The 15,343-nt window shown below is 37.6% G+C and overlaps 1 protein-coding gene across 1 annotated transcript in view; it reads left to right on the top strand.

The window, feature by feature from the left end:
- OXSR1 (oxidative stress responsive kinase 1) overlaps positions 1 to 15,343 on the top strand; it is an 85,999-nt gene that overhangs the window by 31,912 nt on the left and 38,744 nt on the right. The window contains exon 5 of the mRNA XM_045536581.1: positions 10,768 to 10,823. Coding sequence (XP_045392537.1) covers positions 10,768 to 10,823 — 56 coding nt within the window. The remainder of the gene's footprint in view (positions 1 to 10,767; positions 10,824 to 15,343) is intronic.

Genomic DNA, 15,343 nt, shown 5'->3' with positions numbered 1-15,343 from the left:
CCAGTGATAATTTGATTTTTGGAGCCTATGCAGTGCTTTTCTGGTCTGATTTTTCACCTGGCATTGCTGGGGCTTGCATTTAGTTCCTGTTCATGCCACCCTTCCACGTGGAGTGGACTTCCCAGGGCTTAGTACTGGTAGGTGGAGAGTTGGAAGTAGATGCTGGGCTCATAGGTCTATGAGCATTCCCCCAAGCCCATCGTGTGAGCTGCCATCTGGCTCCAGTGGGCTCCCATTCAATCCCTGTTGGTATTACCTGTGGAGATGGAAGACTCTTCCACTGGGCCACTTTTTGTTGCTGGGTAGGGAGTTGGGACACATTGGACCGGCATCACCCTTTGCTGCTGGGTGAAGGTCTGAGAAATGCCAGCTGTGCCTACTGGTGCTGCTGGTGTGGGTGGTATGGGCCTACCTTGTGCACTAGATGTGGGCCTGGGGATGAAGTTGCCCTGTCTGATCTTAACTGGCACCGCTTGTTCTGGCATAGTGGGTGCTTCTGCAACTCCAAGTATGGAGTTGAGGGTGGGACACCCCCCCCCACCTGGGTCTTTGCTAGGCTATCCTTTTCCTGCTCCTTTGGCTAGAAAGAGCAGGCTTGGGATTTTTTTTTTTTTTTTTAAGTCTATGTCTCTTGACTGTTCTGTGTTTCAGGACTTTCTATTGCCCAGTTTGGGATTATAGCAGATTAGTAGAAAACTCAGGAAACTTAATGCCATGTTGTTCCTCAAGTCTTGAGGCCCCTGGCCTCTCTGCTTTCCTCTATTCACCTTTCAGAGTTCTTTTGTGATTGTCTGTTGAATTATTTATGGGAATTTTAGGTGTATTTAAAGGGGAGGAGTAGGGAAAAGTAAACCTATATCATTTGGTTTGGGACCAGAACTAGTCCCTGGGTTTGGAGTAGCACTACAGTTTTATTTAAATCTATTTTGTTCTTGAAGTCACATTCTGAATGTGTAATATGACATGTTGTTATGTGATATATGGAACTATTCTCCAAATATTTTATATTTATATTATTTTTAACATTGTGATGAACATCTTCCTCTGTCATTTCTATTATTTTTAAAATCTTACTTTCTATAAGAGGTCAAAGGGAAAACACATTTTATGGAATCTTACAAGAGATTGCCAAATTGCTTTTTTTCAGAAATATAGTGATTTATGCCCCTGTTAGCAGTGTATGAGAATGGTAAATTCATTGGACCCTTGTTAGTGTTGCCTATCAAAAATTTAAATTTGTAAAATTTGACAGATGAAGAATGGTGTTAATTTTGATATTCTGGATTATTAGTGAGGTCGAGGATAGATCGGGAGCAGTTGGTATTTCCTTTTGTGAAGTGTCTCACTTTTGCCTATTTTTTCTATTGATATGCTACTGCTTTTTTTATTCTGAGATTTTTATATGTTAAAAGTCATTCTTTCTCAGTTTTTGCCTTTTAATTTTGCTAAAGATGTGCTTTTTGGGTGTTGGGCTACTTGTACAACAAAAGGGCAAGAGGGAATCAGTTGCCAGAGTGTGATTAAAATCTTGAAAACAGGATGGGGCTAATGGAAAATCAAAACAGGTGAGTGAATTGGTGATGCATACGTATGCATACATCAGTGAAGTCAAAGAGTAATCATAGTGAAGTAGTTGAATAGTTATCTAGAAAAATTGGAGGTTATGGTTAGAGAGAGTAGGGTACCTGAATTAGTGATTTTGTAATTGGGTCAGTTTTGGTAATAACAGGATGAAAAATTGAGAAAGTAGAGAACTAAAGTAGAGTAGAGAAGGTTTTTAGAGATGGCATCAGTAAACCAAGAGGCAGGGTTTGCATGGATTGTCTGTGTGATTGTTGAAGTTTCTTGGGATAATGGTAAGATGATTTGGAAAGCAAGGTTGTAATGAACAACTGGGAAATGGAATGATGGCAACAACAAAGAGGGAGAGAAAGTGTTAAAACTGGGTGGCATGATTCTGAAGTTAACTGATTTTTTTTTTTTTTTTTTTTAAGTAAGAGGACGGGGAGAACAGTGATAAACAATAGGTTTTTATTTTTGAAGGATAGTTTTGCTGAATATAGAATTCTCGGTTGACTATTTTATGCTTCAGCACTTTGAACATGTCATCCCACTAACTCCTGGCCTCCGTTGTTCTGATGTTAAGTCAATTGTTAATTGTATTGATGTTCTCCTTACATGAAAAGTTGTTTTTCTCTTGCTCCTTTAAAGATACTCTCTTTGCATTTGGGTTTCAACAGTTTGTGTTGCTGCTAGATATAGATCTTTTCTCTTTGTATTTATTCTACTTCTGGTTCATAGAGTTTCTTGAATTGGTAGATTAGTGTTTTCCCTTCAAATTTGGAAAATTTTTGGCATTATTTCTTCCAGTATTTTTTATGTCTTTTTCTCTCTTTTTTCTTTTGAGGACTCCTATTATATGTATGCTTGATTTTGTTCCACAGGTCTCTGAGGCTCTGTTCACTTTCCTTTAATCTTTTATTTCGTATATTCTTTAGAATGATAATTTTATCTTTAGGTTTACTGATTCTTCTGTCCTCTAGAACTTACTGTTAAGCCCCTCTAGCAGATTTTTCATTTCAGATATTATACTTTTTAACTCCGGAATTTCCTTTTGGTTCTTTTCTTTAAAATTTTTGTATTAACTTGCCTGGGATAACTATGGAATCTGTTCTCCCCTGTGGTATGTATCCACTGATACATGTCTCTGCCTAGTTTGTTGTGTTTTTTAAAAAAAATTCTTTTTTTTATTTTTAAGTCTGGTTTGCCCTGTGTCTTTGTAGCCTAGTGGTCAGCCAATTAATGGGTGGAGGTTGTGCTCAAATACCACAAAGGAGTAAGGCATCCATCCTCCACTGAAGGATCTTTTTATGGGTTTAGAAATGAACATTTTCAAAGTTCAGGCTGTTTTCCAGTTTGCCTGGGTTTCACTTTTGGGCAGGTACTTAGGAGTCTCCAGTGCTCATGTGCACATCCTCAGGGTTAGCTAGAAGTATGTGAGTAGCAGGTGCCTCTTTGTCTCTATTATTTTTGGCCAGGAATATCTTTATCTCAATCTAGACTGCAACCATAGGCTAGTAGAGCCACTGTTGACCCTCTTGTGCTAGTCAGCCTTGAAAAAGTTACTTCAGTTGACAGTGTCACTGGGTATAGGTGTTACCCACCTCTTCCAATTAAATGAGCCTCTTTCAACTGTGGCATAGAAGCTACCAGTCATTATGGTCTGTCTACCCTAGTGGAACCTCCATGTGGGGCTGAGGAGTGATAGGGTAGGGGTTAGTCCCAAACTGGAACACTACAGTGTCCCACTGTTCTTACCTGAAATGCAGCTGGTTTTCAAGCATGAATGCTTCTCAGGTTGATTTCCAGAGCAATGAAATATGGTTGTTTTGTCATTTGTTATATTTGTCCAGTTTTAAGGTTGCTTTTTAAGGGGGTAGATTTACCTATTTCTTCACTTAGCTGTAGCTGGGAGACCTACTCTTAGTGTGCTTTTTCTTGCCTTGAGATTGTCCTAAGAATAAGTACATTTTTTTTCCTATCTGAAGAAATTCCTAAAGAAAATCTCTAAATAAAAAAGTTGTTATATTTACATTTTGTATTCTTAAAATTAATTCCTAAATAAGACAATTTATGTTATCACATTCATGGGTAATATTAATATATTACTATTATTAGTCTCACTTTGCAAGTGAAGAAAAGAAACTTCATTAAGTTAGGGGATTTGCTCAAGCTTACAAAAATTTTCAGTGGCTTATAAGCTAACTTGGACAATTTGGAATGGGAATTTCAAAGACCTTTTTAACAATGACATTATTCAAAGTAATGCTTTTTAAATGGCAGCCTCTCAGGTCACTTTTAAAAAGATGTTACTCATTTAGTTAAATGAGAGCTGGCATATTTTACAAAGTAGATGTTACAGTCATACAAAGTAAAGCAGAGACTGAGTTTCTTTGTGCCTGCGCTTCTAAAAAAGACGGTGACCTTTATGTTTACTTCAGTATGTATTTGGGGCTAATTTTACTATCAACTAGAAATTCTCCGTATGTAAAGATTTAGGAATAAGAATATACTTTTATCAGTGTTCTAAAGTGAATACTTTGACTTTGGATATATTTAATAAAAGAAGACAACACAGTATATTTAAAGAATATTAATCCCAGTGGCAGACCTAAATTCTGTTGAGTTAGCAACTAAAAAATGTAACTGGTACTGAGTCAATGTATACTTCATTAATAAGCACAGTCTTTCTTAGCAGGCCTTGGAAGCAGACAGCTTAGATGCAGATCTTTGCTCTGTCACTTGTTGGTGACCTTTGACAAGTTACTTAATTTCTGTTTGCCTTGGTTTTTTTATCTGTGATAATATAATAGTACCTACCTCATAAAGCAGTTGTGAAAATTAAATGAGATACGATATACAGTACACTTAGAATGGTATTTAGCACACAAGAATCAGCGAATGCTGATTGTCATTATTATATACAGAGGTTGGCAAACCTTTTCTGAAAAGGGCCAGATACTAAATATTTTAGGCTTTTATGGATCAGATGTTCTTTTGTTTTTTTTGAGACAGAGTCTCACTCTGTTGCCCGGACTGGAGTGCCATGGCATCAGCCTAGCTCACAGCAACCTCAAACTCCTGGGCTCAAGCCAACCTTCTGCCTCAGCCTCCTGAGTAGTTAGGACTACATACATGGGCCACTGCATCCAGCTCAGTTTTTTTTTAGTGAATCTGAGCACCTACACTGTGGCCTTCACGAGTGCTTCTCAGCTCCCCCCAGGGTGAGGTAGGAAGGCTTGAAAAAAATGAAGTCAAATATTTCCCCTCCCCCAGGTGAGTTAGGTTCTGGTAAAACCAAGGTGGTTAGGCTCTGATAAAGTATTTCTCTTGAGAAGTGGGTTTTTGTTAGGGAGAACAGAATGCTCAAGGCCCATTTCAAATTGGTTACTTTTCTTCTTCTCCTGTGGGAAGCATGAGGGGAATTTTCTCACATCTATACCCTGAGAACCTGGTGGGGCTCTAGGAGGGTAAAACTCATCCAAGTGTAGGAGTTCCCCTTAGACTGGGCCTTCTGGGGTTTTTAACTGTCAAGCTCCTCCACTCCAAGCCTCCATTTGTCAATTACAATTTAAGTTTTTCTGCCCCAGAACTGGCTCCAGTAGTAGACTTCTGGTCCTGGGCTTCTGCTCCAGTAAGCTGTAGTTCTGTTTTACTGTTTCTACAAATTTGTAGGCAGTGGTTTGCTCTGTGACCTTAGTTCTCTGACGGATCTAAGAAGAGTTGTTGGCTGGGCACAGTGGCTCACATCTGTAATCCCAGTGCTTGGGGAGGCTGAGGCGGGAGGATCGCTTGAGCTCAGAAGTTCAAGGATGCAGTGAGCTATGACCATGCTACTGTACTCCAGCCTGAGCAACAGGGAGACCCTGTCTCAAAAAAAGAAGAGTTGTTGATTTTCAGTTTGTTCAGCTTTTTTCCCATTATGAGGACAGAAGTGACGGTTTCCAAGCTCCTTACGTGTTGGACTGGATAAGATTACATCTTAAAATTCCAGAGTGCCTTTACTGTCTGACATCCAAAGCTTTTCCTGTACAGATGATATCCCGATGTCCTGTTGATTAGCAAGTTAGTGGACCTGACTTTGGATATTATTTACACCTCTGCCAGCAGGGGCGGCTGATAGACACAACAAAATTCAAGGGCCTTCTTGCCAAGTAAACTTTCATGGGACTATTTGGGCAGATTCACAATGCTCAGTCCCTCTGGCTATTGAGGAAAACCTGCTATCTGTTTGACCCTCCCCTGTCCCCACCACCACTGCTAAAAAGAGGCCTAGCACCCTACTTGGACTTGTTAGGCATTAGACAGTATGTGCCTCACTTGGACATTCTGCCTGGTCCTTCATATCCACTAACCTGCAAATCAGCATCCTTTGAGGGAGGTGTGGAGTATTAGGCTGCATTAGAAGCTATCCAGCAAGCTGTGGTACAGTCTATGTCTTTGGGACCCAATACTGTAATGAACCCTTTGAATTACAGTTTTCTGTGATTGAAGATACAGGTATGTATAGGTTCAGAATTATTATCTTCCTGGTAAGTTATTTCTTTTGTTCTTATATAATGACCCATTCCTAGAAATGCTTTTGTATTAAAGACAATTATCTTATTTTAATAAAGCTATACTAGCTTCCCTTTCGTAAGTGTATCTTTCATTGAGGTCCAGGTTTTTCAGGGTCTTGGCTTATGAAGGGGTCTCAGTTATAGCTCCCAAACTTAAACTGGCCCAGTGCCATATTTTCTACTGAAGTGTGGATTTGAAAACCTGAGCCTCTTAGCCATTTGGGGCAATATCTTTGTTCTGTCTCTCAGGGCTTACTGCTCTGCCTCTCAAGTATCATTTATTTCTGAACCTTAAGAATTTTCTTTCCTTTATTTCGTGTTCAGTTATGTGATAATTTTTTCCCCTAATTTATCTAGCAGGAGATAAGTGTGTAGCAGGGTGAAGAGTGTATTTTGGGGTGAAGGCCTGGGGAGCAGTGATGAAAGTCTTTGTTTTCCATGCACAGTTTGCCATGTTACTGGAATGGGATTTCTCTGTTTCATACTTTAAATCATAAACTCTCAACCTTGGCTACATACTGCAATATGGGAAGCTTTAAAAATTATTGATGCCTGGGTGCATCACCAGAAATGTATTTAATTGGTCTGGAGTGAGGCCTTGGCATTGGGCCTTTTAAAAGTTCCCCAGGTAATTCTAATGTGCAGCCAAGGCTGAGAACCACTACTTACACTTTAGCAGTAACCAACTCTGTGATACACTGAGACTTAAACAGGCTTTGGAGAAAGTTGTGTTATTTTGAAGCTGAAACAGGTATTTTTAGTAGGTTTTGCTACTTCTCATATCTTTAAAGTTTAGTTGTTGTTTCAGGTGGAGCCACCTAATATAGCCTGGTGGTTCAGATCAAATAATTTTCTTCCATCTCTACTGTATTTTCCCCTTGGCCTCTAGGCTTTAGAGATTTTGACTAGGATGAACAGGTTTCTGAATTGGATTTATACTTTTCTCTGTTTCTACATACCCAAATATTTTTCCCATTAAAAAGGTTAGCTGTAACAGAAATAGTGGATATTTTAAATCAGTGTATGATGCCTAAATGTAGTGTATTTACAGTTCTGGTTTTGTTCTCATTGCTTCTCTTGACCTTTTTCAAGTTTTCCATAAACTGTGCCTATTGATGAGTAATGAAAATGTTATGGGCAGAAACTTGTGTTCTGTATTAATGAGAAAGTCAAGCATGTCTATGATAGTCCTTTTAATTTTAGAAGGAATATGTAATTTGGGGGCAACAGTGACATGTGAGAAATGGCAATAAACCATGAAAAACAAAACTCACTATTGCTATTTAAGAGTGGATAGAGGATTTAACTGTCGGGCTGCTGAGTTGCTTGATATTCTTTGTGGCAGAGTAAAAGGTTATTTAACTGAGAACTACATTGATTTCCAGATATTTAGTTACAAATCTTTTCCTTGGAAGGTCAGTTGTCCTGTTTGAGGACAGAATGTGGTATTTTTGATTGTCCAGTGAGTCATGATACTCCTCTGCTTTTATTCCTAGAGACCGTTCTACAGATTGCACTTTTGGTTTCAAAAGGGATACACGGATTGATTATTTGGGAAATTGGTGGGAAAAAGAAGCCACTCAAAGTACAGACTCTACTGAAAATGGATTACTGTCTCTTCAGTTATGAAAGACAAAAACTTATAAAACATTATTTGAATAAGTAATACATATACATGGCCTAAAAAATTCAAACAGCACAAAATGATGTATGGTAGAAAACAAATCTTCTCAATGTGACCTGTGCTAAATTATGTTGATACTATGTACCCTTGATACAACTTGATGAAAATGGCACTTTACTTATATGATTTTTCCTTCCAAAAACCCATAATACCAGTTTAACCATGAGAAAAACATCATAAAAATTCCAATAGAGGGATATCTATACAATACTTGACCACTATTCCTCAAAATCATTATGGTCGTTAAAAACAAGGAAAGTCTGTAACCCTAAACATTTGCACCCCCTTAATATGCTGAAAGAAAAAAATAAAAAACAAAACAAACAAACCAAAAAAAACCAATCAAAGTCTGAAAAACTCACAACTAAGAGGAGCATAATGGCAACTGAATGTAATATGGTATCCTGGATGGTTTCCCAGGACAGAAAAAGTATGTTAGGGAAATCTGAATAAACTGTGGTCTTTAGTTAATAATGATTTATTAATACTGGTTCATTAATTATAAAAAAGTACCAAACTAATATGTTAATAATAGGGAAATTGAATGTGAGGTGTATAGAAGCTCCTCTGCACTAGCTTCTTAATTTTTATGTGAATCTAAAACTGTCTAAAAATAAAGTATTAAAAAGAAGCCCTCTTCCTTCCTTGAACCCCCAGTACACTGGTCCAAAGGGAATTGCTTCTAGCGTTTTTCTTATGACTCCTTTGAGAAAGACTTGATGCCAATATAAACATAATGCATATATCTCTCTCTGTCCTGCTTTCTTTCTTTTTTTTTTAGAGAAAACATAAATGGCCAAATATTATATGTAGTATTCTGTTTTCACTTAAGAATACATTTGGAGATTGTTCCATATAAACACGTATATTCATTAGTATTTGTAGTATTTTATGGTATGGATATACCACAGCTTAACTGGTCTTTTGATGGATAATTAGATTGTTCTCATTCGTTGACTGCAGTGTGTTAGTTTATAACCCTAACATTTGAAAGAGTTAGGAGATGGGGAGTAGGGGATGGAGCAGCAGGGAGAAAACTGTCTATTATTTTTTTTAATGTTTATTTGACATATTTTGTTTTATTTTGTTGTTAATAGTCCACTTCTTTCCAGAAGAGGATTTGAGGCAAGCTGTCTCCTATGTAGTTATTTAAATCTATTTCATGAATATCTGGGAGATGCCTCCTGTTTACTAATTGTAATGTTACATAAATACAGGTGATACAGTAATATATTAAGACACACACCTGGATCTACCTCATGGTGAAATGAGAGAGATAGACATAGAAATATGGTCAGACAATACACTATGCTAGCACTGTAGTACAGCCTACTGCAGAAACTCAGAGGAGGGAGTGACTATGGCTTTTCCCCCATTTGGTTTTAGATGAATTCTGAAAAGGGAGTTGGAAGTTAGTGGTTGACTCAGTTGGATGATTTTTGTCACCAAGGAAAGAAAATGTCCTCAATTCTCTCCTGTTTGTAGTGTCTAGAGTCAGCGACTTTACCTTCATGGAGCAAAGCAGACTGGCCTCTGCACTGCTAAGTCAGCCTCTGGGAAAGTGACCCTATAAATTGCTTGGGTTCATAAACAGTCCAAAATACTCAGTAACATGACTGATTTCCTTATGCTTCAGTATGTAGGAAAGGCATTGTATACTGTGGTATGATGGTGTTGCTGCACACAGTTGTGGAACCATTGTTCATTATTTGCCAAGGAATGGTTATATCTAAAGATAGAGGAAAAAAGGGATAGGGACAGGATAAAGTGTTGTGCTTTTCTAGCCTCAAGGGCTGCCTTTCTTTTGTTTATTTAATTATATTCATTTTTAATTACAGAATGACCATATAAGTATATTCTCATGAGATATTAAAACACTGTTCCCCTTGACTTTAATCCCACTCATCTCCACAAAAGGAACCATTTGTTGCTGTCCATTTGGTATACATGGGAAGGAGTATGTGGGTTTGTAATATTAATGGTGTCATATAAAATGCACGGTCCTCCCATTTCATTTGTTCCTTTAACAATGTGTGTTAGAGGGCGTGTCATGTCACAACTTGTTGAATGACATTCTATTTCATGAATGTAACAATTAATTTAACCTTTCTACTATTGTTGGTTATCTGTTACCAGTTTTTGTTTTTTATTACAAACAATGCTGAAGTAGAACTTCTACTCCTTGTACATTCCTTGTACATTTATGAGAGTTTCTGTAGGGTACCAACAAATGGATTTGCTGCTCTTAGGATTTAGGTATTTTTAATTTTGCCAGATTACTGACATGTTGTTGCATGAAGCAACAAAACAAGTTATAGATTTGAAAGGGTTGTGTAATATCATTTGTGTTGGGAGAAAAGCCCACATACGTCAAGGTATATAGTCTATTAACCAAACTGGTAACAGCTGAAAACTTTGGAGAGACTACTAGAGTTGAGAATAGCGTTTAAAGGGACTTTGGCCTTTTTTGTGGTATTTAGATTTTTATAACATATATTACTTGAGTCTATATAAATAGTTAACAATAAAAATATAGAGATATCTGAGTAATTTATAACTATTTGCTATAGGCATAGAATAGCCCCTGTTTTCAGCTGCATGCTAGATCATTTAAAAAGTTTGATCATTTATTAAGGTGTAGAAAAAATCAGTTTATTTCAAAAGTAAAATTATGTGAGGGTCACATTCTATGGCCACTGTTACCATAATCAAGAATATTTAATCACCTTGGATTTTCTGGTTATTATAAGAAGCTATACTTTATTGTAGCTTTCTGTTTAATGTTCAGATTCTAGTACAAGTGACTAAAGTTTTAAAAATTTTACTATTGGCCTTAATATCCTTTAATGTAAAATGGAACACTTAAATATTGCTAGTGTTATGTGAATATAGTAAACAATTGCTTAAATTATGTTACTTCATAAAATAGGTGTTTTTTGATATGTAACTTTTTTTTTTTTAAAGAGATGTGAAAGCTGGAAATATTCTTCTTGGAGAAGACGGTTCAGTACAGATTGCAGGTAATGATTAGTATTTCTTTTTATTTTGATTGAATGGTCAGTAGAACCACATTACTTTTATGTTTTCTTAATCCTTATTTTCTCCTGTTCCCTGGACCGTCTCTATTCAAGCATCCTCTGTTGGCCCATCATAGGATGCTGCTGACTTTCAAGGTATCTTCTGGTACTCATCCTTCATTTGAGATCTGAGACCTTTTTCTGACCATTACTCATTACCTTCCGTTTGTCCATCTCTTACCCCTTTTAGCATCTTCTGCTATGGGTTCTCATAGCATTGTGCACTTTCCTTTAAAGGAAAAGTAGTCAAGAATACTTACTGCGTTTAAGAATAAATATGTTATAGCGAGATTATACAAAGCCTTCTGTCCTAGGAGAAATGATGTATTTGTCAATTAGGAAAAGGTGTCTGAAAAGTAGAAATGCACTTTTGGCAGTTTCAGAGCTGAAAGGGTAAGAGCTGGAGTCTAGGGCCTGCCAAAGGTGGCTGTCCTGATGAAACATCCCCTCCTCCAGGCTACGACTCCAGAGCGACTGTACCCAGGGATTGTCTAGCAAGCAGTTCATCTGAGAAGACCTCAGCTTGGTCCCAGACTGCTAGAATAGTCAGGTGTTTGGTTTGGCAGGAGGAAGATAATCACCCACACCTTAAAATTTTTTCTTCAACTTTAATGATATAAGCCATATTTGACAAACCCACAGCCTACATCATACTGAATGGGGAAAAATTAAAAGCATTCCCACTTACAACTGGAACCAGACAAGGTTGCCCTCTATCACTGCTTCTATTCACCGTAGTGCTGGAAGTCCTAGCCAGAGCAGTCAGACAAGAGGAGCAAATCAAGGGCATCCAAATGGGGGCAGAAGAGGTCAAACTATCTCTGTGCTGACAATATGATCTTATATCTTAAATGTGGGAAAAACTCTTATAGACATTGGCCTAGGCAAAGAATTTATGAACAAGACTCCAAAGGCAATCACAGCAACAACAAAAATAAATAAATGGGACCTGATCAAATTAAAAGGCTTCTGCACAGCCAAGGAAACTATCACAAGAGCAAACAGACAGCCTGCAGAATGGGAGAAAATATTCGCATGTTACACATCCGATAGAGGACTGATAAATAGAATCTATATAGAACTCAGGAAAATCAGCAAGAAAGAATCAAACAACCCTATCAAAAAGTGGACAAAGGATGTGAATAGAAATTTTTCAAAAGAAGACAGAAGTATGGCCAAGAAACATATGAAAAAATGCTCTACATCTCTGATCATCAGGGAAATGCAAATCGAAACCACAATGAGATATCACTTAACTCCAGTGAGAATGGCCTTTATCAAAAAGTCCCAAAACAATAAATGTTGGCGTGGATGTGGAGAGATGGGAACACTCATACACTGCTGGTGGGACTGCAAACTAGTGCAACCTCTGTGGAAAGCAATATAGAGATACCGCAAAGAGATACAAGTAGAACTACCATTTAATCCAGCAATCCCATTACTGGGCATCTACCCAAAAGGACAAAAGACAGTTTATAAAAAAGACATCTGCAATTAAATGTTTATAGCAGCACAATTCACAATTGCAAAGATGTGGAAACAACCCAAGTGCCCATCAATACGTGAGTGGATTAATAAAATGTGGTGTATGTACACTATGGTGTTCTATTCAGCCACAAAAAACAGTGGTGATCTAGCACCTCTTGTATTATCCTGGATAGAGCTGGAACCCATTCTACTAAGTGAAGTATCTCAAGAATGGAAAAACAAGCACCACATGTACTCACCATCAAATTGGTATTAACTGATCAACACTTAAGTGCACATATAGTAATAATATTCATTGGGTGTCAGGCAGATGGGAGGCGGGAGGAGGGGAAGGGTACATACACATATAAATAAGTGCGGTGCGCACCGTCTGGGGGATGGACACGCTTGAAGCTCTGACTTGGGTGGGGCAAAGGGCAATATATGTAACCTAAACATATGCTGAAATAAAAAGGAAAAAGGAAGAAAAAAATATAGGCTAATATCTTCTTGTCCTTTAGATAAGGAAATATTTTAACCAAGTCAGATAAAGCTCTAACATAAAAGATTTATGAATTTGACTTGTTTAAAATTAGTAACTTCTACTCATGAAAAGAGGAACAAACGGCTTATCACTATTAAGAGAGTAAAAAGGCAGGCCACAGAGTAGAGAAGACATGGGTTTCCTTATCTAGCATGAATCACACCATAGCCAGCCACCTGCGTGAACTAGGAATTTGGGAACGCTGTGCTGTCTCTCCTTCACTCATGTTCAGTCTATCACTGGGCCCTGCCAACACTGCCTCCTGAGCTCATTCTTTTAATTTTAGCCATTTTTTTCTTGTGGTAAAATATACATAATGTAAAATTTACCATTTTAACCATTTTTAAGTTTATGGTTCTGTGGCATTAAGAATATTGCTATTGTGCAGCCATGACCACCATTCATCTCCGTAACTATTTCATCTCTCTTGACTCAAACTCTGTCCCATTAGAAAACAATTCCCCATTCCACCTGTCCCCTCAACCTAGGTGACCTCATTCAACTTTCTGTCTCTATGAATTTAACTACCCTAAGTACCTGGTAAGTGGAATCATACAATATTTGTTATTTTGTGATTGGCTTACTTCATTTTGTATAATGTCTTCAAGGTTCATCCATGTTATAGCATGTCAGAATTTCATTATTTTTTAAGGCTGAATAATAATTCCATTGTATGTATATACCCATAAATAGAATTGCTGCATCATATGGTTATTCCATGTTTAATTTTTTGAGGAATTGCCATATCATTTTTCACTGCAGCTGCACCAATTTACAATCGTACCAGCAAGGCACACGGGTTCCAGTTTCTCCATGTCCTCACCAATACTTGTTAGTTTCTTTCTTTTTTTGGTAGTAGCCATTCCAAATGACATGAATTGGTATCTAGCTCACTGTGGTTTTGATTTGCATTTCCCTAATGATTAGTGATGTTGGGCATCTTTTCATGTGCTTATCGGCCATTTGTATATCTTCTTTGGAGAAATGTCTTCTCAAGTCCTTTGCCCATTATTGAATGGGACTTTTTATTGTTGTTGAATTGTGGAAATTCTTTATTATATATTCTGGATATCAGTTGCTTATTAGATGTATAATTTGTGAACTATTTTCTCCTACTTTGTGGGTTGCTTTTCACTCTGTTGATAGTGACCTTTGATACATAAAAGTTTTCAATTTTAGGCCGGGCGCGGTGGCTCACGCCTATAGTCCTAGCACTCTGGGAGGCCGAGGCGAGTGGATTGCTTGAGGTCAGGAGTTCGAGACCAGCCTGAGCAACAGCGAGACCCTGTCTCTACTAAAAATAGAAAGAAATTATATGGCCAACTAAAAATCTATATAGAAAAAATTAGCTGGGCATAGTGGCGCATGCCTGTAGTCCCAGCTACTGGGGAGGCTGAGGCAGTAGGATCGCTTAAGCCGAGGAGTCTGAGGTTGCTGTGAGCTAGGCTGACGCCACGGCACTCACTCTAGCCCGGGCAACAAAGCAAGACTCTGTCTCAAAAAAAAAAAAAAAGTTTTCAATTTTGATGAGGTCCAGTTTATCTACTTTTTCTTTAATTGCCTGGAATTTGGTATCAGACCTAAAAAATCATTGCCAGATCCAATGTCATGAACCTTTTCCCCTACATTTTCTTTTAAGAGTCTTATATTTTAGGGCTTATAACTTTTTCAGACCTTATTATAGATAGCATTTATTATAAAGCATTGTAATTGCCTGTTCTATATTAGAAGTTGCACAAAGGCAAGGACCTTGTTTTCCTTGGTCATCACTTTTGATCACATAGTAGGCACCAAAGTCCATCTTGTACTTTAGTTGAAATTGTGTTAACAAAGGAGCTAAAATGATTTCTTGTACATTTTAGTTAACTATTTCTCTTTAGTTAGCATTTTAAAACAAAAGGCAAATGGCATTTTTGCCACTTAGTTTCTGTTCTTCACTTTATGGTTGGATTGATTATGTTTCATTGGCATTGTAGCTGTGCAGGTTATTTAACAGGAAAGCTTTGGTAAAGTGGGTATTCTCACATTCCTTAGCTAAGTGTTTTAACTAGAGTCTTGAGGGTTGGCAAGTCCTACTTGGAAACAAGCAGAGGTGTACCAGCTACAGATCCAAAAAGTCTAGATTGTTATTAAATCCTGGATTTTGTTTTTAAAGATGGGGTCTCACTCTGTTGCCCAGGCTGGAGTACAGTGTTGTGATCATAACTCACTGCAGCCTTAAACTCCTGGGCTAAAGTGATTCTCCTGCTTCAGCTTCCCGAGTCTTTGGGATTATAGGCGTGAACGACCACACCTGGCTAAATTCTGGATTTGAAATTCTGGATATTTTAACTATTTGAAGGTTTTCAGTAGGTTTTAAGAAATTAAAGAATTTCATAATTGAACCTAACATCTATATTATATATAACTTTATTGAGTATTATATTTAAGTATTTTAAGGCATAGCTTTGTT

Source organism: Lemur catta, chromosome 1 (assembly GCF_020740605.2).
Source record: "Lemur catta isolate mLemCat1 chromosome 1, mLemCat1.pri, whole genome shotgun sequence".
Classification (NCBI taxonomy): Eukaryota; Metazoa; Chordata; class Mammalia; order Primates; family Lemuridae; genus Lemur; species Lemur catta.
Note: the sequence above shows the minus strand (reverse complement) of the source record. Positions and strands in the feature narration are given on the sequence as shown.